The sequence below is a fragment of the Podarcis liolepis genome (assembly GCF_965112155.1).
Source record: "Podarcis liolepis genome assembly, chromosome: 6".
NCBI lineage: Eukaryota > Metazoa > Chordata > Lepidosauria > Squamata > Lacertidae > Podarcis > Podarcis liolepis.
Window position 1 is genome coordinate 61,987,483 of NC_139559.1, and position 26,148 is coordinate 62,013,630.

At 42.2% G+C, this 26,148-nt stretch overlaps 1 protein-coding gene across 2 annotated transcripts in view; it reads left to right on the forward strand.

Annotated features, from left to right (window-relative positions):
- Positions 1-26,148, forward strand: part of RAVER2 (ribonucleoprotein, PTB binding 2) — a 44,386-nt gene that overhangs the window by 15,296 nt on the left and 2,942 nt on the right. The window contains exons 3-12 of one of the 2 annotated variants that reach the window (XM_083510277.1): positions 2,263-2,732; positions 5,200-5,391; positions 8,653-8,779; positions 10,582-10,667; positions 13,218-13,316; positions 13,575-13,677; positions 18,469-18,734; positions 21,497-21,608; positions 23,374-23,522; positions 25,670-25,759. In XM_083510277.1, the coding sequence (XP_083366403.1) occupies positions 2,263-2,732; positions 5,200-5,391; positions 8,653-8,779; positions 10,582-10,667; positions 13,218-13,316; positions 13,575-13,677; positions 18,469-18,734; positions 21,497-21,608; positions 23,374-23,522; positions 25,670-25,759 (1,694 nt within the window). The remainder of the gene's footprint in view (positions 1-2,262; positions 2,733-5,199; positions 5,392-8,652; positions 8,780-10,581; positions 10,668-13,217; positions 13,317-13,574; positions 13,678-18,468; positions 18,735-21,496; positions 21,609-23,373; positions 23,523-25,669; positions 25,760-26,148) is intronic. The other variant, XM_083510278.1, reaches the window with a different exon arrangement.

The window sequence follows — 26,148 nt, forward strand, 5'->3', positions numbered from 1 at the left end:
ACATCTGATGGGAGGGTGGGTGCTACCACCGAGAAGGCCCTCTGCCCAACTCTTTTTCTCTTCTTTCTCTCTCCCACACAAACATGCACTGCATCAGTCATCACCCATTCACCATCAACTCTCTTCCTGCCACTCATTGCGTTAATCTATTCACATATACACAAAGACCTCTCTTTCCTCCTTCTCTCCCTCCCTTTTTGCGCTCTCCCTCCCTTTCTTGCGCCTTTCCTTCTCCTGTCCCCATGGGGCAATTCGGCTTAGATCAAAAGCTTCCATTGTCACCAATGGAAGCTTTGCCTCCTAAGTCTAATGGTGGCAGGGCAGTGGTGGTGGCAGCTTATAGGAAGGTCTTACTGTCGCCTCCCAAAAATGTAAATTGCCTCCACCATGCAGCGGTTAGACTTCTTAATAGTATTGTAGTTCGTAGGCATCATAATATAATTCCTTTGAGCAAAATAGGAATTAGTAGTTTATAAGCATCACACTTACTTCGTTTCAGTTTCACTACTTATTGCTACCATATTTTCTAGAATATGAATTGTACATATATATATATATATATATATATATATATATATACATACACATATTTATAGATGAATAACAGAATATATTAGGGTGGTGGTATCACACATCCTGATTGTTCAAATTGTGCAATACAGAAGTTTTATGAGGAAACAGCTGTTTCCCTTCAATTACAAAACATATTGCAAGTTATAAGAAAGCTTTGCATAGCTGGTATCTAGACCAAAGCCTTAATGATACAGTAATACTTACTCTAATCTATCTATCTATGTGCTTAATTAGTATAAGATGGTCCCAGCTACGATTCAGTTAAACCTGTTTTTTTTTAAAAAAGTGTCACTGTGCTTATAATTTATTTAGTAAACCTTTTAGACTTGAGGATAGTGTAACCTCTGATTATTCAGGCTTGAAAGAAAATGTTAGCATTCCTGATTCTCAGTGGTATCATCTTTCCACTCAGTTTCACTTCTACTTGAGCTTCGGTGTTCAGTAGAAGCAGATGATTAATAGGCAATCTGGAATAAAAGATGTTTTCTGTTTTAAACCATAATCTTGCAACCAGAGCTTCCTGGAATTGAATTTCAGGAAAAGGCTCTATTGAAATATGATATGTCAGCAATAACTCTAAAAGGTTACAGCGCATGAGGCAGCACAGTCACCCCCACAGACACATCATGGCAATTTTTGACAAAGCACATGGTGGGGGAGGAGGGGGCATGGAATTAATAGGTACATCCCATGTTACTTGGTTTTTACTTAACATTATACAGGTGTGTTTGTTTTGAGCTATTGACCACACTACTAATAATATTTAAAGTATTCCCTCACATAGTAAAGACAAAGAATATTTTCTAAGTAAGCCTTGCTTGTACGGTGGTACCTCGGGTTAAGTACTTAATTTGTTCTGGAGGTCTGTTCTTAACCTGAAACTGTTCTTAACCTGAAGCACCACTTTAGCTAATGGGGCCTCCTGCTGTTGCCACGCCGCCGGAGCACAATTTTCGTTCTCATCCTGAAGCAAAGTTCTTAACCCGAGGTACTATTTCTGGGTTAGCGGAGTCTGTAACCTGAAGCGTATGTAACCTGAAGTGTATGTAACCCGAGGTACCACTGTACTGTGATTAGTATATAAACAATATTATTATAGAACTGGGAACTATCTATGTTTAGGGTGGTGGCAAGGGGATCTTCCTCTCCAACAGTCCCCTAAAAAGCCTCATCCGGAGGGTTGGGGAACCCTTAGAAAAGGCCTCATATTTTTAAATAGGGGATTACGGGGAAATGGACATGGCTTCCCCAAAATGAATCCTGGGAACTGTAGTTTATCTTTCACAGAGCTGTAATTCTTAGCATTCTTAACAAACTACACCCCCCAGGATTCTTTGGGAAAGTTGTGTGCTTTAAATATATAATGTGGATATGACTTACATTTGTAAGAGTGGAACATCCACTTTCTGTGAGTGAAGAGAACTGTAACTGTGAATTCTCAAACCCTTACTTTGATTCAGAATTCAGGAAGAAGAAGAAGAAAAAGCAATAGGCCCTGATTTACATTTTACACTATCCATTGTTTTATTTTATCGTGATCTTGGGGCATCACAAAAGTCAACCACCAACTTTGTAATAAATGCCAGTACTTTCCTTGCTCTGAGGCTCATCCAACAAGCCAACATTGTTGCTGAAGATGAATTGTGGTAGACTATGTAAATATCTGTTGCTGTTTTTACTGTCTTCCAGCTTTTGTTACTTTACTGAATGGAGAGCAGGCTCAGAATGCAATACGGTTGTTTCACCAATACTCCCTTCGAGGAAAAGAAATCTCAGTGCAACTTCAGCCAACCGATGCCCTGCTCTGCATTACCAATTTACCACGCTCCTATACATTGCAAGAGTTTGAAGAGTTGGTGCGGCCCTATGGCAATGTTGAAAGACACTTTTTGATTTATAGTGAAATCACTGGGTATTCGAAGGGCTATGGTTTTGTGGAATACATGAAAAAGGATTCTGCAGCTAAAGCTAGGTTGGACCTTCTAGGGAAACAAGTAGGTGGGAATGCCCTTTTTGCTCAGTGGATGGATGTCAATCAGTTAACTCCAGAACTCATACATTCAAAGTGCCTTTGTGTGGAAAACCTCCCTACAGACTACACAGATGCAGAGGATCTGATGCAAACCTTTTCATCGAAATATAACCCTGTGTTTTATCAGGTATGTAGGAGTTTTAAAGCCACAGCTCTTGTCTTTGGGGGCTGTGTGGTTTGACTACTCACCTTACATGGACTTTCCTTTGTTTGATTTTTAGCTTAATATGTTCAAGCTGGTGAATGATTATAGTACGCTTGTAACAGCTCCAATAGTAGTATAAAGGTTTATTAGGGTTGGGTATGGCTGCCCTGCATTAGTCACCTGAAGATTAGGCAAAAGGCCACCTGGGCCACTTCCTTGCATTTACAGAATTTCTGTTTTAGGAAGCAACTCTGGGAAACATTTTAAACTTTCACTTATAAATCTTAGAGTTTCTGGTATTTCAGGGGAGGGGAGTCGGAAACAACAGAATAAAGCTCCCTCAGTATATATAAAAATGTTATATTTTAGAACCCCCAAATTGGAATTTAGAAATCGTTTACTGTAAATTGGTAAAGATAACCTACCGACTGAGGAAAGCAATTGAGACATCTGATGAAGTTGTCTCTAATTCATGAAAACTTGTGCCGCAAGATTTTTAAGATTTTTCAAGATTCCAGAAAACTCTCTGTTGTCTGTCCCCCCCCCCCCCAATAGACTTAAGTTTGCAATCGCTTTGGATTCTAGAAAAGACAGGGGCAAGAACATGACCTTTGTTTTGAAGGAGGTGAATGGGATTAGACATTTTAATACTGCTTGTTTATAGTATTGGAGAGGGGACTATAGCTCAGTGGGTAGAGTATATGTTTGCATGGAGAAGGTGCCAGACTTAAGCTCCAGGATTTCCAGTTAAAAATATATTGAAAGCGAGAACTTAAAAGAGCTGCTGCTTGAGACCACGGTGATCAGTATACTGGTCTAGATGCCACAAGACTGTTCCATGCGTTCATAGTTATTTCCAGTGTGCTGAGAAACATCCTTATATTTAATATTTTTCTTTCTTCCCTACCTCTTCCTTTTAAACTAATTTAAACTAGCCCCTTCTCTTAATATATGTTGGAGATACGTTTGTCTTAGACTATTTCAGCTGTGGGCTGTTTAGTCACAGATGTTATTTTTTTCTAAACATTATTCCAGTTTTGTTTACATGTAGTTTTGGAAGAATGTACACTGCTTCCTATCTCTTTGACCTGTCACAATATTATTGTCTAAGTATATAAATATGTTGGGTTGGTGTGTTTTTTTACAGCATCCTTTGTGGCTTAAGGATATATTTTAGGATATTTTTGGTTGATAGGCATGGTTTATTATGAACCTTCAATGCATTTTGATAGGGTTTGCACCTGTTGATTATACCTATTATGTTTTTAATGTTGTTCCAGAGTGATTCCATAAGACAGAATAAACAGCTGATACATGTTTATCAAAGGGCAGAAGCTTTCAGCTGGCATGAAATAAGCCCTGATGAGCTCTATATTTCCTGTGAGACAAAATCGTTTTAGGTGTTTTGAAAATGGGCTACAAGTAAATTAGTTCAATGTGGAACCTTCAAGATCTATAGAAATGCAGCTAGTTTTTATTCATTTTACTATTTTTTATTTGTAACATATGTTAATTGTATTACTAAGCTTTGTAACACTGGTTGGACGTTGTATCCAACAAACAATCCCTGCTTTTCACTAGTCGATTCGATAATTACATAAAACTGACGCCATCCATATCTTCCTAGGGAATACTTATGTGACAGTAAAGGCTACTGAAATAAGTCTTAAGTTGTTGGTGATGATCCAGAAGGGTACATGTGCCAAATTCTTTCCTCTGGCCACATATCAAGGTCTTTCCCCTTCTTCTCCTTCTCCTTTAGTGCAGCATAACTCTCCCCTCTAGTGAAACACAAACAGCTTTTGTAACATGGCTATTTAAAAGGCAGCTTCTGGTGCATTTTCGGGAGACTGCTGCAATCCTGCAAAGAAGCAAGGAAACTAACATTTGCACGTGTGCAAAGCAGTTGGTTTCCTGTACCTCCGCCAATAACTGAGGTGTCAAAACTAAATATATACCACCAGCTAGAATTTCATTGAATTTTGCAGATGTCGCCACTGCAGTTTTTCATATTATTTAAAATGCAAAACTTTTCAGCAGAACTATACGTGAAAAAAATTAGTATTCCTCACCCATAGGAAAGCAATGCAAGGGGGGCGGGGCGGGGAATGTGCCCATCGTTTCAAAATAATCCCCAGTTTAATTCCGTCCCTTAATGCTCCATAAAATAACTGTCAAATTTATTTCATAGCTCAAGTTCTTCATGAGATTAGATGGCAGGGCAGCAGTAATTCAAGTACAGTTCTGTGTGGCTGTCATCTGCAAAATATTTGTGTATAAATTTAGCTTGGAGGGAGGAGTGATCAGCAATGTTAATCTGGTCTTAGAAACACATTACTTAGTATTTTTCACAGGTGGTTCGTGCTTGAGGTGGAAGGATATAGTGCTGTCTGGAAACTGATATAGAGAGCATGTACTTCATTCATTGTGTTGTGAAATGTCCCTTCAGCTTGCTCAGGATGAAGATAGCTCGGTTGATGGCTTTGCAGTCGTTGAGTATGAGACAGCAGAGCAGGCAGAGGAAGTCCAGCAAGGCACAGATGGCTTGACTTTCAGAGAGAAGAGAGTGCATGTATCTTATTGTGCTCCGGGAGCTCCAGGTCGTGGAAATCTTGCTACACTTATAGCAGCACAACGCATGGTAAGAGACTCTACCACACCCCCACAAAGGAAAAACATGTGACAAATGCATTTAGGACCCTGGACATAAAAAAACTGAATTATATATTTATATGATGGCTGTATCTTTGGGCATGGTAGGCAATTAGTGGCTTTGTTCATACATGGTGCTGACCCAAGGAATGATTTAGCAAGAACGAACAAGTATGCAGATACCCATTCTTGACTTGGCAAGAATGAACGAGCATGTGACAAATCATGGCTGCTTTGCTACTTAGCTACCAAAATTATGGCTTAGCATTACGTGTAAACTTGTGCTCATAGTTTGTCTCCCAGAAAGGAACGGTGAGCAGTAAGCCATGAACAAACCTTGGTTAAGACTCACGGTTTGTTGAGAGTGAGACAACCCAGGAGCCCATATTTGTGTGTAGAACTAAACTAAATCATTACTTAGTTCCGCGTAGCATGGCAGCGACAGAAGTTGCGGAGGAGTAAAGCGGTTGTGGTTTTCTCCATGGAAACTCACACAGCTCCTCATTCTTGCTAAGTCACAATTTGGGTTACTTCTTAACTGGGCTCCTGATAAAACTGTTCTTAGATACAAACACTGTGGTTTTCCCAGGTTTTCTCTCCCACCTTGTTTGCATCACTAGTGTATATGGTGATTCCTGCAATTTTTTGCTGAACTACAAGCCAATAAAATCTCTCCTGAAATTTGAGACAAAGGCACCTGTATATATCCCTAGAATGTTCCCCTTGCTGGATTAGGTCTAGCTACCTAATTTTGTCTAAACTCTGGTATTTAAAAACACAAAGACCAGAGAGGGTAGTTATTGAGTTTTGTCTGACGCTTCAGAGCACTGTAGTTAAGCAATTTTGGAAAGAATTGCTTCCATAAGAGAGTGCTATGCCATTTTAAAAACAGGCGGTGCTAGTAGGCATGGTACTGACCAAAAAGCGGAGAAGTATACGACAATTTCAGGATAGTGGAGTTGGCTTAATTTCATGCTTGATGAGGAGTGAGGCTTTGATGCCTTGCTTGTCATAAGAGATTATTCCTCGGAATGTTGGGTAGCGATGTATTACTGGAAGTTGTGATTTTTGTATGCAGCCTTAGATCAGAATGAATTCCCACTGCGTATGTAATAGTGGCTCACAAACTTCCTTAGGACATACTGTTCTTTTCCCTCTCACCCAATTTTTAATCTTCTGGCAATGCCCAGTATGACATGGCAATCGAAAGGAAGAATGAAAGCAATAGGTAGCAGAAATGAGTAATGTGGAGTAGAATATGGCTTGATAAACAAAAGAAGAGCAAGATGCCATGTAGGGCAAAGCTACTTTGGCACTCGCATACTGGACCTTGGTGCAAAAGCCTTGCATATCACCTACATCTAGGATGCCAGCCAGATTTTTTAAAAATGAAGAACCTTGGTATTCCATTTTGCATATGAAACCACTGAAGCACAGGCCAATAATACCTCAAAATGAGAAAAACAGAGTTTTATTTTTTATTAGAATGCTGACATGCTGAGAAACAGGCTGCTAAAATCTCAACTCCTTTGTTCTTGGATGTGTGTGCTCTTGTAACCCACTGGTAACCCATTGGAAAATTGGAATTTTTCCAGTTTCTGATTTCACAGTCCTCTCACGAGGAGAATTGGCTGTGTGACCAGGCCTTTCATGAAGACTCTATTTTGTTGGAACAGTTAAGAGTTCACTAGGAAGTTACACACATACAAACATTGATTCCTTCAAAATAAAATGATATCAATAGATAAATGTGCACTGAATAAAAAAGAACCATGGTTTTACACGCCCATCTTTCTCAAGCTGGAACACTTTCACACTGGCAGTCAGGCTCAATACCTTGATCTGAAACTGGGATCTCTTCTCACTGTGAGAGACCATGGCCTGTTGCAGTGAAGCAGTGTGTTAAGCTGCAATTCAGATTGGTGGTAGTGATCATTGCTGATAAAAGATATTCTCTAGTAAAATCCGGTATTAGTCTTAGTTCCAGAAGAGGGGAGGGGTTGGGCAAATATTGGCTGCTCGTTTTCTTGAAATTTTAGACAGATTAGACATCTTTTGAAGTCAAATACACACAGTTGGGTTGCGTGTGTCAAAGTTGTGTTAGAATTATGCTTCCATACTTGGTGGAAATTGGTGCTAATTGAACTGCGCCTAATGCACAAATATTGTTCCTCCTTCCTTTGGAAGTAAATGTTTAAGGTCACATGACTCAATGCTCTCTAATACCAAATGGTCCCAATTTTAATCTCTGGCAACTCCATATAGGGTTGTCTAGAACCCTGGAGAACCGCTGCCAATTAAAATTAGATAATACTAAGTCAGATGGACCAATGATTTGGTGTGGTTTAAGGTTATGCCTTGTGTTAAGGATTAAATATAAAATGGGCCCTGTTGAAAAGTACTAAATTAACAAAGACAGGTACAGTACAGTGATGTGGAAGGAAGGAAAAGTTTAAAAGTGTCTATATCAGTGGTGTTGGCAGATATAGAAAGATATGAGTAACATAATCTAGTGATTTGATTGGTTGACATGTATTTTCAATAAACAACATTGTAGGGGGTTTTTTATAGAGTAGTAGTGAAATAGTTAAGGGAACTTCATGTTATCTTTGAATATTTTCATTGTGATAATACATAGGTAGTTTTGTCTTTGGTTAAATATTTTCTTAGACTAGTTTTGAGTATCTATCACAGCCTTTCTCAACTTTGGGTTCCCATATTTTGTTGGTCTGCCACTCCCATCATCCATAGGCAACAGGGGCAGCAGTCAGGGATGATGGGAGTGGTAGTCCAAAAACATTTGGGAACCCGAGCTTGAGAGAGGCTTATTTGTAAAAGACTATCTGAGATTACAGTTAATATTTTTTTATTAGCTTTGACAGTGCATATAATTAAGACAGCCTGCTCATCTTACTGTCTCTTATCATGACTGCTTGGAAGCTCCAGAGTAAAAAATAAGATTGCCTATTTCTAAATGTTCATTAAGTGATGCCCCTTGCAGCCACAGATCCTTACCCTTAATAAGCATATATGCAGTAATTGAAATCTAAATGGCTAAAAGGGAAAATGGGAGCATCTCTAGTCTCTGTCAGAGTTACAAAATGTTCCTCAATGTGTTCAGTCTTACATGTGACTGAGAAGCTACTTGAAGTTCAACAGCTATATGCAAGCAACTCTGCTTTACAAAATGAACTTTCTTCTATCTTGGGAGAGAATCTGATTTTTTTCTACTATTTCTTTATAATTCAAGATGAGGAACAACAGAAAAGGTTTGCTTCCTGAACCAAATGCAGTGCAAATTATGAAAAGCTTAAATACCCCAGCGATGTTACAAATGTTGTTGCAGCCCCAGTTACATGGATGTTCTAATAAACTTGGTAAGATTTTTTAAATATATCTGTCTGTCTGTCTCTGTCTCTATCAATCTATATCTATCTACAGTATATCTGAAGTGGGGAAAAGTCTCCACCTTAGTAAAGGCTTTTGAATACAGACTTACTGTATCAAAAACAGGTTCTGGGGCCACGTTCTTGAGATCCTTGCATTGCATTGGCCCTAATTCACATATTCTTGGAGGACCTCAGTGCTTGCTTGCCTCCTTGCTTGCTTGCTTTATAGAAACTCTCAATTTATTCCTGTGTTCTGACTCCTCAAACCAGTGACAGATCTGTAAGAGAACCTGTCCTCTTCTTTTTCTTTGTAAAAAATGCTTTCTGGATCATCCTTGGGATATACTGGTTGACTCTTCCGAATACCCACAAAAGCTTTGGTGATACTTTGCTCAGCAGGGTTTGTTTTTCTGTGTTTCACTAATTCTAGCTTTAATATGTTTTCAAAATTGGAACATCAAGAATTAGCCCGATAGCCATACTGCTGCATATTTGCTTTTTGTGTAGCAGCACAAGCTGTGTTGTGTGCTGCTCAAGTGAAAATTCATTTCTGTGCCAAGCAGAGTGTGCAAAGTTGGCTTGCTCTGCTTTACCTCCGAAAGCTCATGTGTGCTTTCCCTTTATATTAGCTATGGCTGGTGCATAATTAAATGCAACTGTGCAGTTCTTAAGAATCAAAAAGGAGATTTTGTTTCACCCCTTTCAGATTCTGCGTTGGCTTCCATAGTCTTTCACCAGCAGAAGTAACTCTAAACTGTATCGTTCTCTAATTGGTGTGTTTTCTTCTTTGTGGCCAACTGGACAAAAACTGCCAGGACGTGTTCATTGTTATCAGCATTCAAGGACTTCACATTGTCATTAAATCTGAGAGGGGAGGGGATGGTTTGTGGGAGATAGGAAAATTCGCACCTAAGAGGAATTGTCAGTTTTGTCTGCATGCTTCTAAATACAGTGGTACCTCGTGTTATGGACGGGATCCATTCCGGAGGCCCGTCTGTAACGTGAAATGCCCACAACTCGAGGTGCTGCGTCTGCGCAGGCGCACGGCATGATTTGGCACTTCTGCACATGCGCAAGCAGCGAAACCCGGAAGTAACCCCTTCCGGTACTTCCGGGTTGCCGCAGGACGTAACGCGAAAAGACGCAACATGAAGCAGACGAAACACGAGGTATGACTGTACCAAAGCAAATCCAGTGTGAAGTGCAAGCAACTGTAAGGCATATGAAGAAGTTTCATTGGCCCAATTTGCAAGTAATGCAATGGCTTATTGCTACGTGCCAAAGCTAATGACAATCCTAAGCAAAGCCTTAAACTTGAGTGCTCCACTCTTTCCCTCTCTTGTGTCTATGAGACTATGCAAATGTTGAGTTTCACTTTTCACCTAGCTTGTGTCATGTGAACCAGATCTCTGGTTTAAAACAGACTTCAAAATAAGACATGTTCAAAACGTAGCTTTTGAAGGTAGCCTTGTTAACTAACCAGAGTTTGTGGCAGGCCATAATCTCTGATTTGTATGCAACAACAAGCAGAGATTCTAAGCTGAACTTCCCTGGGACACTAAATATGTGAGAGGAAAGGAGCCCTCGATTTTGTTTGGGTTCATTCCAAGAAAACCATGACTTAGCATTTTGTGCAAATGATGACGACTTAGCTATTTACACATCTAGCAGAACAATTAAAAAATAGCAAGGAAATTGTGGCTTTTAAAGCAATTATTTATACTGTTTATATATACAGGCATTAAGTGCTGTGGATTTATAATAATTATGACAATCTGTTTACTCTAAAGCAGTCCTTGGAGCTCCCATGAGTGTGCCCCACCTTGTAAACCCATCAATCAACCCAGCCTTTTTGCATTTCAACAATGTTCATCAGGTATGTCTATAAGCTGATATAAAATATTTTCAGTAAGTAATTTAAGTCAACATGCACAGTGAGAGTTCACGTGCAGCTAGTGCAAAATGTCAATTGTAATCTAGAGCTGTAGTCAATATAGCATTAAGGGGAACATTGCTTCAGTGCAAGTGTTTCTCCTTGTCCAGTGGAACATTCTCCCCATCCGCACCAGATCTGTTACGGGGCTTTCCCCAACCCAGCAGAACAGATTTGGGGATGGCACATGGACAAGAAAGGAAGTAAGTTCCATTGTGCAACTGGATCTTAATTTTGCTCGTGCAGCTCTTTAGTTCAGTTACCCCCAAACTCTGCTCTCCAGGTGTTTTGAGACTACAGCTCCTGTCATCCCTGACCACTGGTCCTGTTAGCTAGGGATGATGAGAGTCGTAGTCCCAAAACATCTGGAGAGTCGAGTTTGCCTATGCCTGCTTTAGTTGAATACCACCTGTTTTCATTGACTTCTCATATAATAACAAATAATATATTTTATGATCCACACTTCAGAATGGAGTGCTGAAATATCGTTGGAATTCTTACTCGAGTATAAGCCGACTTTTTCAGCACATTTTTTATGCTGGAAAAAACCCCCTCGGTTTATACTCGAGTGAGGCGGGTGGCGGCGGCAGAGGGACGAGCGGCCTGAAAGGAGCCCTTTCTCGCTGATGGTCCCACCGCCACCGCCCGCCTCTTGCAAGGGCAGGAACAGGAGCTGCTGTTGGGAGAGGCTCTGCACTGTGCTTCTCCCAACTGCGGCTCCTATGCCTGCTCTTCAAGTGGCAGAGGCAGCGGCAGAGGGATGAGCGGCCTGAAAGGAGCCCTTTCAGGCTACTTGTTCTTCCTCCGCCACTGCCGCCACCACCAGGTTTGTGGTGTGGTGAACCGGCTTATACTCGAGTCAATAAGTTTTCCCAGTTTTTTGTGCTAAAATTAGGTGCCTCAGCTTATATTTGGGTCGGCTTATACTCGAGTATATATGGTATATCATCTTACAATGCAATACAATAATGCTTGCTTTCCTAAATACACTCTCAAAAGAGAGAGAAAAGGCCCAAATATCATTGATTTATTCATTAAACAGCAGAAAAAGAAAAGGACCTGTTAAAATTCAGTTAGGGAGATGTTCAAAGCATGACCTCATTTTGAACTGTCTGAGACAGCATGAAATCTTGGGATTTTTTACTTGACCCACAATGACAGATTGTTCTAAAGTTTGGAGGAGGGAGAAGTAAATAATAAACTATAAAGCGAATACAGCGTTTCCCTTCAAAATTCTATTGTATGGCTGAAGGAAAACACATGCTAAGCCTCCAACTTGTTCTCTTAACAGACAAGGCAACATGAATCTAAAGATAATAAGTCTTGCTTCACTTTTCTAGAAATATGCTGAAGCATGAGGATTTTTGTTTGTTTTCTAAACCAGAAGAGAGAGAGACAGAGAATAGGTATAACGTGATATGCAGTTGATTCGCACTCGGCAGATCAGAGGGTCAATCACACTTCTGCATTTGGAAGTGTAACTGCTAAAGTTGTGTAGGTGTTAGCTGTTACCGCTATTATGTAGGACTTTGGTTTATACCCAAAGAAAATTGCCCCCCCCCCCCGGAAGTATCACTGGAAACACATGTTGCATGGTTGCATTTTAAAAAGTAACCCTTTCCCAAATACATGTCATTGGTGTTTATCTCTATGGTCTTTGCCAATCATGTAACTGCTTTGCAAAGGAACAGGAATGCCTTCCCTCAAATCACAGTGAGGAGGCATGTTTGACTGTGGTCAGAGTCTGAATGATGAGGCTTGAGAATCCAGCCTTGGATTAGGTATGCAAAGACCAAACAAGGAGGTGCTTTTACTTTGCAACAGAATTCTGCCCTGATTATACTTAACGGAAGAATTATGGTTTAAATGAGTCATTAAACTTGACCCAGAAAGATTAATTAAACTGTCATATAATCAGCTATATTTTGTTTAACACCATAGAGTTGTGATATCATTGCTGAAAGATTTATTTTTATACTTAACTCCTGACTAATTTAAATTGCTGCAGCTTCTTTAGAATCCAGTGGTTTTGTTTTTATGTAATTGGTTGAAGAAAGTTGGCAGCCCCCTTTATCTGTGTTATACTGCAGTTTACTTCCAAATGTGGTTTTTGATAAAGTTGTTTGAAGAATGTGTAAGTCCAATATCATCTATTGAAACAAGCATTGAGGGGAGCGGGGGAGCAGATTAAATGCTTTGAGGTTCCAAGTGATTGCTGCAGGGGACTTAAGGTAGTATAAAAAAGAAGGGAATAGATAGTTCTTCCAATTTATAATGGAGACTATCCTGAATAATAGAGTAACTTTAAATAACCTCTTAACAGAATTGTGAATTGACAAAAGCGGATAATTAATGTAGCCCTTGAATTTACCTTTCTTTAAACTGAGCTTGTAGAGTTTTCTGACAGACATATGAAAATATTTCTTCTTCTGTATCTGAATAATGCTGGTTTCATATAGAACTCATTTCTCCCCTCCCACTTTAAACTGACAGGGACCAGTTCTTGGAAATGCATCTAGTTTGCTGCTACAGAACCTTTCCAATTTACAGCTGGCACAACTAGCGAAGATTGAGAATATTCAGACAAATAGTGTGAGTTGAAAACTTAGACTGACCATAATAAACCTGTAGTTAATCTCCTTTAGTCTGTAATTCTGGATTAGATAAAAAGTGGGGAAGTCTTCCTCCTAGAGAATGTTATCTTGTCGCACATGAAATGTTTCCTTGTTTCTTTGGTCTTCTGTTAATCCAGTAGTACATTCAAATAAATTATCTGCATTTGAAAGGCTGAGAAACAAGTCTAATAAGGCATCTCTTAAACGTATGCAATTCTTTTGTACTTCCTTGCAGAAACCAGGCTTGCTTGGAGAGCCTCCAGCTGTGCTGCTTCAGACAATGTTAGGAATGGGTGCTGTGCCATCAGTGACCACAGACATGGGAGAAGCACGCAATTGCAAGTAACATTTCGATTGCTGTTATAGTAGCAAACGCCCGCTTCGAAAATATGCTTCTGACTCAGGTGATGAACCTCAGTCCTGGAAGCCTAATGCAGCTTTCCAGGCCCTTCAGTCTTGGCTTTCAGGACTCTTTCCCAGGGCATATTCCTTGGCCATGGGTGGCCCTCTGTTTCAGGGTTATGACCCTCAATGGACCTGCTGCGCAAATGCTTTTCTTTGCCTCGAATGTGTCTTTGAACTGTGTAAATGGCTCTTGCTTGCCTGAATTGAACAGTGTTTGTGTGGAGGGTTATGGGTGCATGCAGATACCTCTGCCTTTTTACGACTGTAGCCTGTTGTACAATGCAGCCCACTGAACCATGGTAAAGAGCCATAGTCGTTGCTCCACCCACTTTTGCAGGTGGCCCCTGGAAGGTTGTCCATGAGGGAATGTGGCCCTTGAGCTAAAAAAAGGATTTCCCACAGTGCATATATAATTAAGAACAGCATCCCCTTTAGATAGCATGCTCTTGGCTTTGTTTTAGCAACTGTGTTAGAAACGAGAATGTTTAACAAAGACAGTTTATGGGTAGCTATGGTTGTTTGCCATGGCGGATTTCAAATACCTGGTGGACTGCAATCCTGTTATAGGATAAAGTTAAATAATCATAGAATTGTGGAGTTAGAAGGGACCCTGAGTATCATCCAGTCCAAACCAAATGCAGAATTATGCAGTTGTCCCATACCGGGATCAAACACACAACCTTGGCATGTGTGGAAGAAGGCAGCAGGAAAAAAAATGGGCGTATTGCCATGTATTAAAAAAAAAATTGTCTTAATGAAAGCTCCGCCTCCAGTTCTACCCATGTTCGTTAAAGAGGCTTCCATGTTTTGCATTTCCCACTTCCTCTGTCACACCCTGTTTAGTTACAGAACTATGAATGTCTTTGGAATGGGGGCATGGGCGTAGCCAGGATTTGGGTGGGCAGGACCGTCGTGATTGGTCAGTTAAGTATTTCTATTGTTTTGCTTGATCTAGGGTGGCAGCTGCCCCTCCCTGCCCCCTCTTGGCTAGTCCCATGGCTCGGGGGTGGGGTGGACGGACAGGAAACGGGGGCAGGGGCAGGAGGGCCTGAAGGAAAGCATGGCTGGCACCATTTTATTGTAGGTCCAAATTGTTTCCTCTGTAATAAAGAGGAGGTGGACTGACATACTGCTGGGCTGGAATGGCCAGTATGTGATGGCAGTTCTGGAAGGAGTCTATGTCTATGTTCCTCTTGTTAGCAGATGGTGGCTCCCATATTACTGACAATTCAGATCTTTTAAGGTATGAAGAGCCGTAGCTTTCTCCTTCACCACAGAATAATAATAATAATAATAATAATAATTTATTATTTATACCCCGCCCATCTGGCTGGGCCTCCCCAGCCACTCTGGGCGGCTTCCATAAAAACCAAAAATACAGTAAAATATCACATGTTAAAAACTTCCCTGAACAGGGCTGCCTTAAGATGTCTCCTGAATGTCAAGTAGTTGTTTATCGCTTTGACATCTGCTGGAAGGGCGTTCCACAGGGCGGGCGCCACTACCGAGAAGGCCCTCTGCCTGGTTCCCTGTAGCTTTGCTTCTCGCAATGAGGGAACCGCCAGAAGGCCCTCGGCGCTAGACCTCAGCGTCCGGGCAGACTGATGGGGGTGGAGACGCTCCTTCAGGTATACTGGACCGAGGCCGTTTAGGGCTTTAAAGGTCAGCACCAACACTTTGAATTGTGCTCGGAGACGTACTGGGAGCCAATGCAGGTCTTTCAAGACCGGTGTTATATGGTCTCGGCGGCCGCTCCCAGTCACCAGTCTAGCTGCCGCATTCTGGATTAGTTGTAGTTTCCGAGTCACCTTCAAAGGTAGCCCCACGTAGAGTGCATTGCAGTAGTCCAAGCGGGAGATAACCAGAGCATGCACCACTCTGGCGAGACAGTCCGCAGGCAGATAGGGTCTCAGCCTACGTACCAGATGGAGCTGGTAAACAGCTGCCCTGGACACAGATTTGACCTGTGCCTCCATGGACAGCTGTGAGTCCAAAATGACTCCCAGGCTGCGCACCTGGTCCTTCAGGGGCACAGTTACCCCATTCAGGACCAGGGAATCCTCCACACCTGCCCGCCTCCTGTCCCCCAAAAACAGTACTTCTGTCTTGTCAGGATTCAACCTCAATCTGTTAGCCGCCATCCATCCTCCAACCGCCTCCAGACACTCACACAGGACCTTCACCGCCTTCACTGGTTCTGATTTAAAAGAGAGGTAGAGCTGGGTGTCATCCGCATACTGATGAACACCCAGCCCAAACCTCCTGATGATCTCTCCCAGCGGCTTCATATAGATGTTAAAAAGCATGGGGGAGAGGACAGAACCCTGAGGCACCCCACAAGTGAGTGCTTGTGGGCCCTGCTTTTGCCACTTACCATCTGGCTTGGGGCGGGGCCTGAAGCCTCATAAGGACTGCTTGGTGCTTGCTGCCTGCTGCCCAGGAAGACTCCCTGAGTGAGTGCTTGTGGGCCCTGCTTTTGCCACTTACCATCTGGCTTGGGGCGGGGCCTGGGGCCTCATAAGGACTGCGTGCTGCTTGCTGCCTGCTGCCCAGGAAGACTCCCTGAGTGAGTGCTTGAGGGCCCTGCTTTTGCCACTTACCATCTGGCTTGGGGCGGGGCCTGAAGCCTCATAAGGACTGCGTGCTGCTTGCTGCCTGCTGCTCAGGAGGACTCCCCTGAGTGAGTGCCTGAGGGCCCTGCTCCTTCCTGCCACTTACCACCTGGCCCAGGGCGGGGCTTGACAGGCCTCACTAGGACAGTTGTTACTGCCGGAGAGGCACAGAGTGTTTTTAAAATGTTTTTTAAAAATTTTCTTTGGATTTTTTGTATGTGGGGGGTGGGGGTGGGATGGATGTTGGTTGGGCTTGGGGAATTATTATTTTTTTTATTTTGATGTTTCTGTAATTTTTACATTTTTTTGTTTGTATTGTTTTATTGGTTTTGTTTGTTTGTTTAAGGTGTTATTTTGTTTTTAGGGGGAGGGTTCAGGGCTGCCGGGGAGTGGGCCCCAGCCCACAAAATGGCTGGGGCATGTTCCACAGGGGGGGATGCACTGGGACAACCGATCTCAGTGATCACGGGTAGGAGGAGGAGTTACGCTAAGACCAGACCATGTCATTACAGAGGAGGCAGGTTTAGTCGTTGTCTGAGGACTATCCCTGCCTCCGGGTCTGGTCCTGACCGGATGGATACTAGAATCAGCAAGGGATACCCACATGACCTGAAGGTGCTGCTGTGCAATGCCAGGTCAGTGATTCATAAGACCACTGCCATCCATGACTTGATCGTGGATGGAGGATTTGACCTGGCATGTGTAACAGAGACTTGGTTGGATGAAGCAGATGGGCCTGTCCTTGCCGCTGCTTGTCCACCAGGTTTCTCTTACGCACAGCAACCCAGGTCATGTGGGCGGGGAGGGGGGGTTGCAGTGATTTTTAGGAAGTCATTAGTTTGCACCAGGCGTCCTATTGGGAAGACCCAGTTTTCTGAGTGCATGTTCTGGAAGTTGGGCAATAGGGGCAGTACAGGATTCCTTTTGGTGTACCGACCTCCCCGCTGCACCAAGGATTCCCTGCCCGAGCTGCTTCAGGTCGTGGCGGATGTTCTCCTGGAGACACCTAGCCTGGTCGTCCTAGGGGATTTTAACATCCATGCCGACACGACCTTACAAGGGGCCGCTCGGGACTTCGTGGAAAGCATGGCCTCCATGGGGCTGTCCCTGAATAAGTCTGGCCCAACCCATAGCCGTGGACATGCCTTGGACCTGGTGTTTACCTCTATGGATGTTGGTGATCTGACACTAAGTAAAAGCGAAATGAAAGAAGTGCCATGGTCAGATCACTTCCTGGTGCAACTGGACTTCTCTGCGACCCATCCCCTCTGCAGGGAGGTGGGACCAATTCGGATGGTCCGCCCCCGCCACTTAATGGATCCAAATGGTTTCCAGAGAGTGGTAGGGGATGCTTTATCCCATGTTGATGGCCTTTCAGCCGATTCCCTGGTGGCCCGCTGGAATGTGGAGTTAACCAGGGCTATTGACTGTTTGGCTCTGAAGCGCCCTCTCCGATTGCATGGAGCCCGGACAGCCCCGTGGTTTTCCACGGATCTGAGGGCAATGAAACAATCGTTGAGACGGCTAGAGCGCCGGTGGCGGATAACTCATTCCGAATCTGACCGGACACAGGTTAGAGCGCAACGTCGAGCCTACCAAGTGGCGATAGCGACGGCGAAGAAGAATTTCTTCACCGCCTCTATTGCATCTGCAGAAAACAGCAGCAGGAGACTTTTTCAGGTGGTTCACAATTTAGCGGAACCACCTGCAACATCGGGGCCCAGTACGGGCCACATGTTCTCCTGCAATGATTTTGCAAAGTTTTTTGCAGATAAAATCGCCCAGATTCGGGAAGAAGATTCTTCCTAATGCTTTCTTGCCTAAGGCATCCTCTTTTAATTCTTCTCTGTGAAATTTTAAAGCACAAGACCCCCCTTTTCAGTCGCTAGCAACGGTTAAGGTATAAGACCAGTTGTATAAATAGCAAAGTTTGAGAGTCTTCTGAGTTTTAATGTATTTCCCTGCCCGCCACTAGAATTATCTTTTTTGCTGCAATCATTTAAATAGATTTCTCAGTGCTTTTCGCATAATAAACAACATGAGCATGATGTTCTAGTAATAATTCTTGCCTAATATAGCTTCCTTTTTTTCCATTTATGGTTGGCTGCGCAGTATCTAATCGGACTGCAGCTCAAACGCCGGTTGCAACAGGGATTGGCATGCTGCCATTCTTTCCAAATCAGCATGTATCTGGACAAGCAGTGCCAAGGCAAAACAACACACAGGACAAGCTGTCAACCGCAGTAGGACTGACAGAAGGCACTGGCTCAGGGTCCCAGGGTTACCTGCAAAGCTTACCAAATGTCACTGCTGGAGGCCTACGGGCAGGACATCTCAAGCAACAAGGCCAGGCAAAGAGCCCAGATTCAAGCTTGGGGGTAAGAAGTTGAGTACATTATTTTGAAAAAAAATGTTTTTAAAACTTGGGTTTTTTTACGATAACTTTTTTTATTATCATTGTAAACTGCTTCGAATTTATTTTGCTTCTCTTTATATTCAAGAGGTGTATAAATTTTATGAGTTCAGTACAGTCGTACCTTGGAAGTCAAATGGAATGCGTTCCGGAAGTCTGTTTGGATTCCAAAACATTTGGAAACCAAAGCATGGCTTCTGATTGCTTACAGGAAGTTCCTGCAGCCAATCGGAAGCCCCACTGGATGTTCTGGTTCCAAAGAATGTTCGCAAACTGGAACACTCACTTCTGGGTTTGCAGCATTTGAGAGCCAAAAAGTCTCGAGTACCAAGATGTTTGGGATCCCAAGTATGACTGTATTGCAGTTCCATTCGCGTGTTGGTGTTGTTAAAGTCCATAGGAAATAACACGTTAGTGTAATATTTCCATTACTGTTCATTCTTAATTTCACATGAGTTTAAAACCACTTCTCTTATTCTTGCAGGAGATGACATGTTAGTGCTGTTTAATAATAACTACCCAGCTGAAATTTTATATTTGTAATAATTCTATGTGGGGGTTTTATTATGCAGCAGAATCTGATGTATAGATAATCAATGTTTCTTTTGTGATGTAAAGTATATTATATTTTTGGACGCGGGTGGCGCTGTGGGTAAAACCTCAGTGCCGACTTGCCGATCGTATGGTCGGCGGTTCGAATCCCCGCGGCGGGGTGAGCTCCCATCGTTCGGTCCCAGCTCCTGCCCACCTAGCAGTTCGAAAGCACCCCTAAGTGCAAGTAGATAAATAGGTACTGCTTTATAGCGGGAAGGTAAACGGTGTTTCCGTGTGCTGCGCTGGTGCTGGCTCGCCAGAGCAGCTTCGTCACGCTGGCCACGTGACCCGGAAGTGTCTTTGGACAGCGCTGGCTCCCGGCCTCTTAAGCGAGATGAGCACGCAACCCCAGAGTCGGTCACGACTGGCCCGTACGGGCAGGGGTACCTTTACCTATATTATATTTAGTTAAAATTTAAAACAGTGCATTGGAACCAGTGCAGAGATAATTAAATGGGCTTTCTAAACTGCAGTTAAGAAGAGTTAGGTCACGATATCATCAGCACTTTACATTGATTGCACTGAATTCCACTGCCTGTATTAACCACAGTGCAGCACTGCAATTATCTGAAACAGGCTTAAATAAACGAACGAACAAATGAATGCATGAATATGGCTATTGATCATGGATGCTTTTGTTGTGATTCCTGCATTCCAGGAGGTTCGACTAGATGACCCTCAGGGTCTCTTTCAACTACAACAACAACACCAAAAAACCCCATAAAATCTTAACCAATATTTGAAATCTAAATTGCTTTTAGTCACATCAAGAGTGTTATGGAGAGGAAAGAGTGTTTATTCTTGGGCAAGGAATAAATGCAGGTTACTTTGGAAACACATTTTTAACTGGAGCCTTTTTGCATTAACATAATTTCCATGTAAGTGGTGGTTTGCAAGGCGTCCGCTAGGAGTAAATAGATGTATGTTTTTGCTGTGTTGATACAAACCTGACCCGTGGTTCTTCCTTTGTCTTTCAAGAAACAATGACTGGAAAGTGAGGAAGAGCCATGCAATTCTTATCCATTCACACCTTATGCGTACACAACTTATGAAAATTAAGACTGGGGGCAAGATTCAATATGGCGCCTGTAAATGAAATGCAACTTCCTCTTGCTCCTCTCCCATGTCCTGCTCACATCTGCTCTGGGTGTGCCTTCCAACCCACCAGAGAATACATAAATGAGGATAATGTAGTGAGGAAGAGTTGTTGTTGTTTAGTCATGTCTGACTCTTCGTGACCCCATGGACCAGAGCACGCCAGGCACTCCTGTCTTCCACTGCCTCCCACAGCTTGGTCAGACTCATGTTTGTAGCTTCAAGAACACTGTCCAACCATCTCGTCCTCTGTTGTCCCCTTCTCCTCCTTGTGCCCTCAATCTTTCCCAACATCAGGGTCTTTTCCAAGGACTCTTCTCTTCTCATGAGGTGGCCAGAGTATTGGAGCCTCATCTTCACAATCTGTCCTTCCAGTGAGCACTGAGGGCTGATTTCCTTCAGAATGGATAGGTTTGGTCTTTTTGCAGTCCATGGGACTCTCAAAGAGTCTCCTCCAGTACCATAATTCAAAAGCACCAATTCTTTGGCGATCAGCCTTCTTTATGGTCCAGCTCTCACTTCCATACATCACTACTGGGAAATCATAGCTTTTACTATACGGACCTTTGTCGGCAAGGTGATGTTTCTGCTTTTTAAGATGCTGTCTAGGTTTGTCATTGCTTTTCTCCCATGACAAGGCAGTGATCCATGAAGGAGGGTGAGGAAGAGAGGAAGGGTTAAATCCCATTTATAGAAGCAGAGGTCCACTGCACAAACAGGATAGCACAGCTGAATATCATTCTTGGACCCTTTTTTTGGTTTTGTTTATTTTTATACCCATTTTCTTTCTTCATCTCTGCACATAGGCACCCACCCTAAACAGCTGATTGCCATAATGCTGATTTACTGTTTCCTTCCTTATATAGGATTATAGAATTGCAGCCTTAGTCTCTTCAGCTCCTTGAGTCTATGTTATGAGAAGCAAAATTTCCCTAATAGGATGTTTAATTTCAATATCTGTTCAAAATGTGTGTGGTTTTTTTTATGTTGTTCAACCTGTAGTAGAAGGGTCGACATTTTGTTCACTTTTTACTTCAGAGTTCTTCAAAAAACCAGACCTCTCTGCTGGGAGAACCTCCCAAGGAAATCCACCTGAGTACCAATCCCTACTTGAACTTGGCAAGTGTGCTGCCTTCAGTCTGTCTTTCAGGTAAGCAGGTAACCGGTGCCTCTGAAGGCAGCCCTTGGGTTTTCTCGGGGGGGGAGTGTGGTTACTGTAGTTGTAAATAATGCCAGCGACCCCGGTATTTCAAATTATTTAAAAAGAAATATTTCATTTTAAGAAGATTGCCATTACAAGAAAAAATTATCAGGCATACTGGGCCGAGGCTGTTTAGGGCTTTAAAGGTCAGCACCAACGCTTTGAATTGTGCCCGGAAACGTACTGGGAGCCAAAGTAGTTCTTTCAGGACCGGTGTTATGTGGTCTTGCCAGCCACTCCCAGTCACCAGTCACATTCTGGATTAATTGTAGTTTCTGGGTCACCTTCAAAGGTAGCCCCACATAGAGCGCATTGAAGTTATCCAAGCGGGAGATTACTAGAGCATGCACCACTCACCTTCACTGGATTTTGCCTTCTTATTCTAATTTCATATGATCAAACTAACTCATCCACAATCTCAACGAAACTGTGTGTCTTGAACAAAGTTGCATTGCACATAACAGTCAGTGTTCCACCTCTTTAACTCCAAGAAAATGCTGATAACGAAAGCCCAAATACTACATGTTATGTTGACTTGCCAAGCGGCAGGAGGGCCCAGCCACTTTGGATTTGGCCCACGGGTGAGTGGGGGGGGCGTGTATCTTAATCCTTTCTGTGCACACGAAAGCCTCCGCTCCATGAGTTGCAAGGGGAAATGTGTGTCTTAATTTAATTCTGCTAGTTTTGCCTCTGTAGCTAATTGCAACTATGCCTGTGTGTGAGTTTCAGAACTGCAATAGGGTAGGGATACAGTGGGACAACCCTCACTGAATGCCCATAGTCCCAGTTAAAAATGGGAGTCTCTTCCAGCTGTTTTTACAGAAAGGATTTACTTGGAAGCACCAAAAACAAAGCTCCAACATAATATGCACTTTAGCCCTAAGGCCAGAGCCTACTCATTATGAGACAAACATGGGGGTTTTCATCCTTGTGCAAATGCGCAGAGGTGGGGAGGCATTTATGGTGAGAATTGGCAGTCCTAGTGCTTTGCGTATTCCACTGATGGTTCACCACAAATGCTCTATGCGATTTTTAGCTCATTTTCTCCCAGCTAGGTTCCTGGCTGAGGGGGAAACAGCCTTAAGAGAGCATTTGCAAGAGCTAATCAGAAGGTGGGGTGCTCCTTATCCCCTGATTCTCCTCTACAAAAAGCCTCTGAGCCTCTGCATTTGATCTGGCCTGGTCCCTTACCATCTGTCTGTCATGCTCCCTAGATATCGGAAGCTGAGGAACTGTGAGTCCCAGTTATAACTTTAAGTAAATGACTACAGCCTACTCCTTTTAATCAGAACCTTTTAAGCAGGAACCTGGGGCTCCATGATGATACAGAAGCATATATAGAAGGCAGAATAGTAGTGAAAAGACAGAAAAGATTTATGCAGACTTAAACACCTGGTGTATCTCTTCCCAAGTGTTGGGAGAGGCTTCCAATCGAGGCCTAGATTCTGATATTAATTAAGACAGAAGCCATTGGTTAGGCAGCAAAATTGCCCTGTTCTGTATTACTGCCAGTATTTCATGGGAACTTATACTTTGATGAAGAATAAGATCTTCAATCAGGGTGATAACCAAGTGCTCAACATCACTCCTTCCTTTTTCAGCCTAGCTTTGGCCTTTGGGGCTATGGATTGATGGTGAACATTCTGTTTTAGATGAAGCCTTGTTTTTGATCTTATAGGACATGTAAGAATGCTTTTTTTTCTTCTTTGAGCAGCAGCAATTGCCAGCAAAGCCAGTAATACGAAGCAGCAGGCCGGACTTTCAAATAACTCACTCAGTGCTGCAGCTGCTCAGGGAACCACAGCGCAACAACCGGTGGAAAGCTATTTTAACTATTCACCGCAGTATGAGGATTACACACAGGTATGTGGCTTGAATATGGTTTCATTGCAGCTGGTGGCTGTGTGTATTGTTTGGGTCAGAGTTTGTTATAAAAGCATGACTGGGTTCTAGGCAGATGATCATTTAAGGAGACCCATAAATTATCATGCATTAAAAGCATCAGACAGTGAGTCAGATTTCTAGCTGGTAAATGTTTTGTGTGATGTAAGTAAGGGATGGTATAAGCTTTGCAATACTATTCATAGAGTCATGAACCTTTCTGTGCAGGAAACTGATAAAGTTGAATAAAATGGTTTATGTGTCGGTTTTGAATAGAACATTGAGGGGAAAAGTATAACTATTACCTGTCTGCATTTTGCCACTTTTTTAGTTCTTGTGAATTTGCTTTCTTCTAAAGTGCCTGCTCTGCCTTGTGTGTGTTGCTGTGCTAATTGTGGAAACTGTTGACAGCAGGATTCTGTAGGTCTCTGCTGGCAGACAATCCTGCTGTCAGCAGCTTTTCATACATTTAATGGGAGTAGAAACAGATAGCACCATTTAATATGGAAGCACAGCGAGGCAGATGGTTCTAAACTGGTGAGGTGCTGCTAATAGTGCACCTGGAACCACATGGCAAAGTATGTCCTGTAGACCCAGTACAACTCGAGAGGGATCACCAGCACTGTTTTCCATTCAGGAAGTTTCTGACACTGATGAGAAGTAGCTATGGCATGCAGACACACATGCACAACACTGTTTTAAGGCTTGGGGGAAGTTGATCTAGTTGAGTTGCTACAGCAGCTTAGTTAACTGAATCCTGAAAGAGAGAATTAAAAGCATTCGATAATCAGCTGGTTTGATTAAGTTTCTCACTGGCATTTCTCATAATTTATTTAATCCATGCTGAAAGTGCTGAACTGTGAATGTTGCTGGGAAAGCCACCTTTTTCTCTGTGAACATGGGGCTGAATTAGCTTTTACCAGACCAGCCTCCCTCAAATAAATACACTGTAGCTACTAGTTAGTTATCGATTATGTAGTTATCGATTATGCAAGCCAGGGTGCAGCAAAACTAACGATTAATTCACCAAATACAGCATTTATAAAAGAAAACGTAATAAAAGATAAATTTATTCATATACAAATTGACATAACAAGCAATTCTAAGTAAATTCTACCTTAGCTTGTGATGAATGTTGCTAAACACATGGCAAGACTTGGATTTAGTCTTCTGTTTTAACTCAATTTATCTAACCTACACAACTTCTAGTTGGCCTTTCATCCTCTTCTTTATTTTTTTCTGGGCAGTCAGTTTACATAATAGAGGCCAACAGGTCATTAAAAATGGGTCTCATGACAACTTCAGCCTGGTTGGTTTTCAACTAGTCTTGCAAATATTTTCAAAAGCCAGAGTGTAAGTCAGTTCGTGTCACATTGACATTCTCATCCAAATGTATAAAGACATTACAACCTGTTAGCCAAGAAGCATTATTTGCTGTAATACTCAAAGTTACCTTTCAGCCAAGAAATAGGATTTTACATTTGAGAAATATAGATAAGCACGCAAAGGCAGAAATGATGACTGCAACAACAGTTACACTCAGTAAGGTCCTGAGAACAGGATGCTGGAATAGATTGGCAGGAATTTTCTTATGCTTTGAGCTGTTTTCCACAAACCGAAATACTTGTCACAGGGACTGTATTGGTTTCTTTCTAAAATAAAGGATGTGCCTAATAGATGGAGCCAATCTATTAATTCTCCTGTAGCCGTGCAAATTACTGCATAAATTATAGGATTATGGTTGTAAAAATATCTCAAGACACTGAGTATTAAACATTTTCCAGTACTGTACTTCCTGAAAAAGCTTAAAGTTATAAACCTGTTAGATATTGTTGGGGGACTAAAGCTGATAAATCAAGGAATCAACTAGGTAAGCACATGTAAAAACACAAAATATTGCTGAGTGATTTGTTATAGGAAATGAAAGAGAATAAGTAAGAGGGAGCAGAGAAAGCACCACCTTAACTTTCTCTTGCATTCAGATGGAGCAGATTGATCCAGATTAACAAAAACATGCATATGTATTTGTTTTTGCAAAGCTTGTGCTTTTAATGTCTCGTAACGAGCATATTAATCATGGTGCGAAGTTGCAGAAGTTGATAAATTAAAAATTGCCTTGTCTTTTGCAGGATTCAGTCCAGCAGTGGTATCAACAATATGCCCAGGCATACCATACCATCCAAACTAGAGTAGGGGAATTAGAAAATGGTGGCTCAGAGGTAAGTGGGTGATGATTCAGTATGCTTCACCAGCAGCCTGGGTCAAGGTTGTCAGTAAACAAGGCTAGATTTTGAAATTCAACCAAAGTAACAGATTACATAGCACTTCTTATAATTTTCTCCCTGAAGTTCTTTTAGTAAGCATATTTCAGAATCTTCAGGATACCTGTGTGCCATGAAGTAACCAAACACTATTTGAATAATTATTTTTTTTCTTTGCAAACTTGAGCTTATCCTTCTTAAAAGGAAAAAAATAAATAATAGGCTAGGCAGTGTGAACCATAGAATTCTGAATTTCCCTTTTTGCGGGATTCTTTTCGTAAATGAAAATTATCCAGGGTATTTATAGGATAGGTATTTGTTGGTAGTAGAAACATTCCTTTAATGGA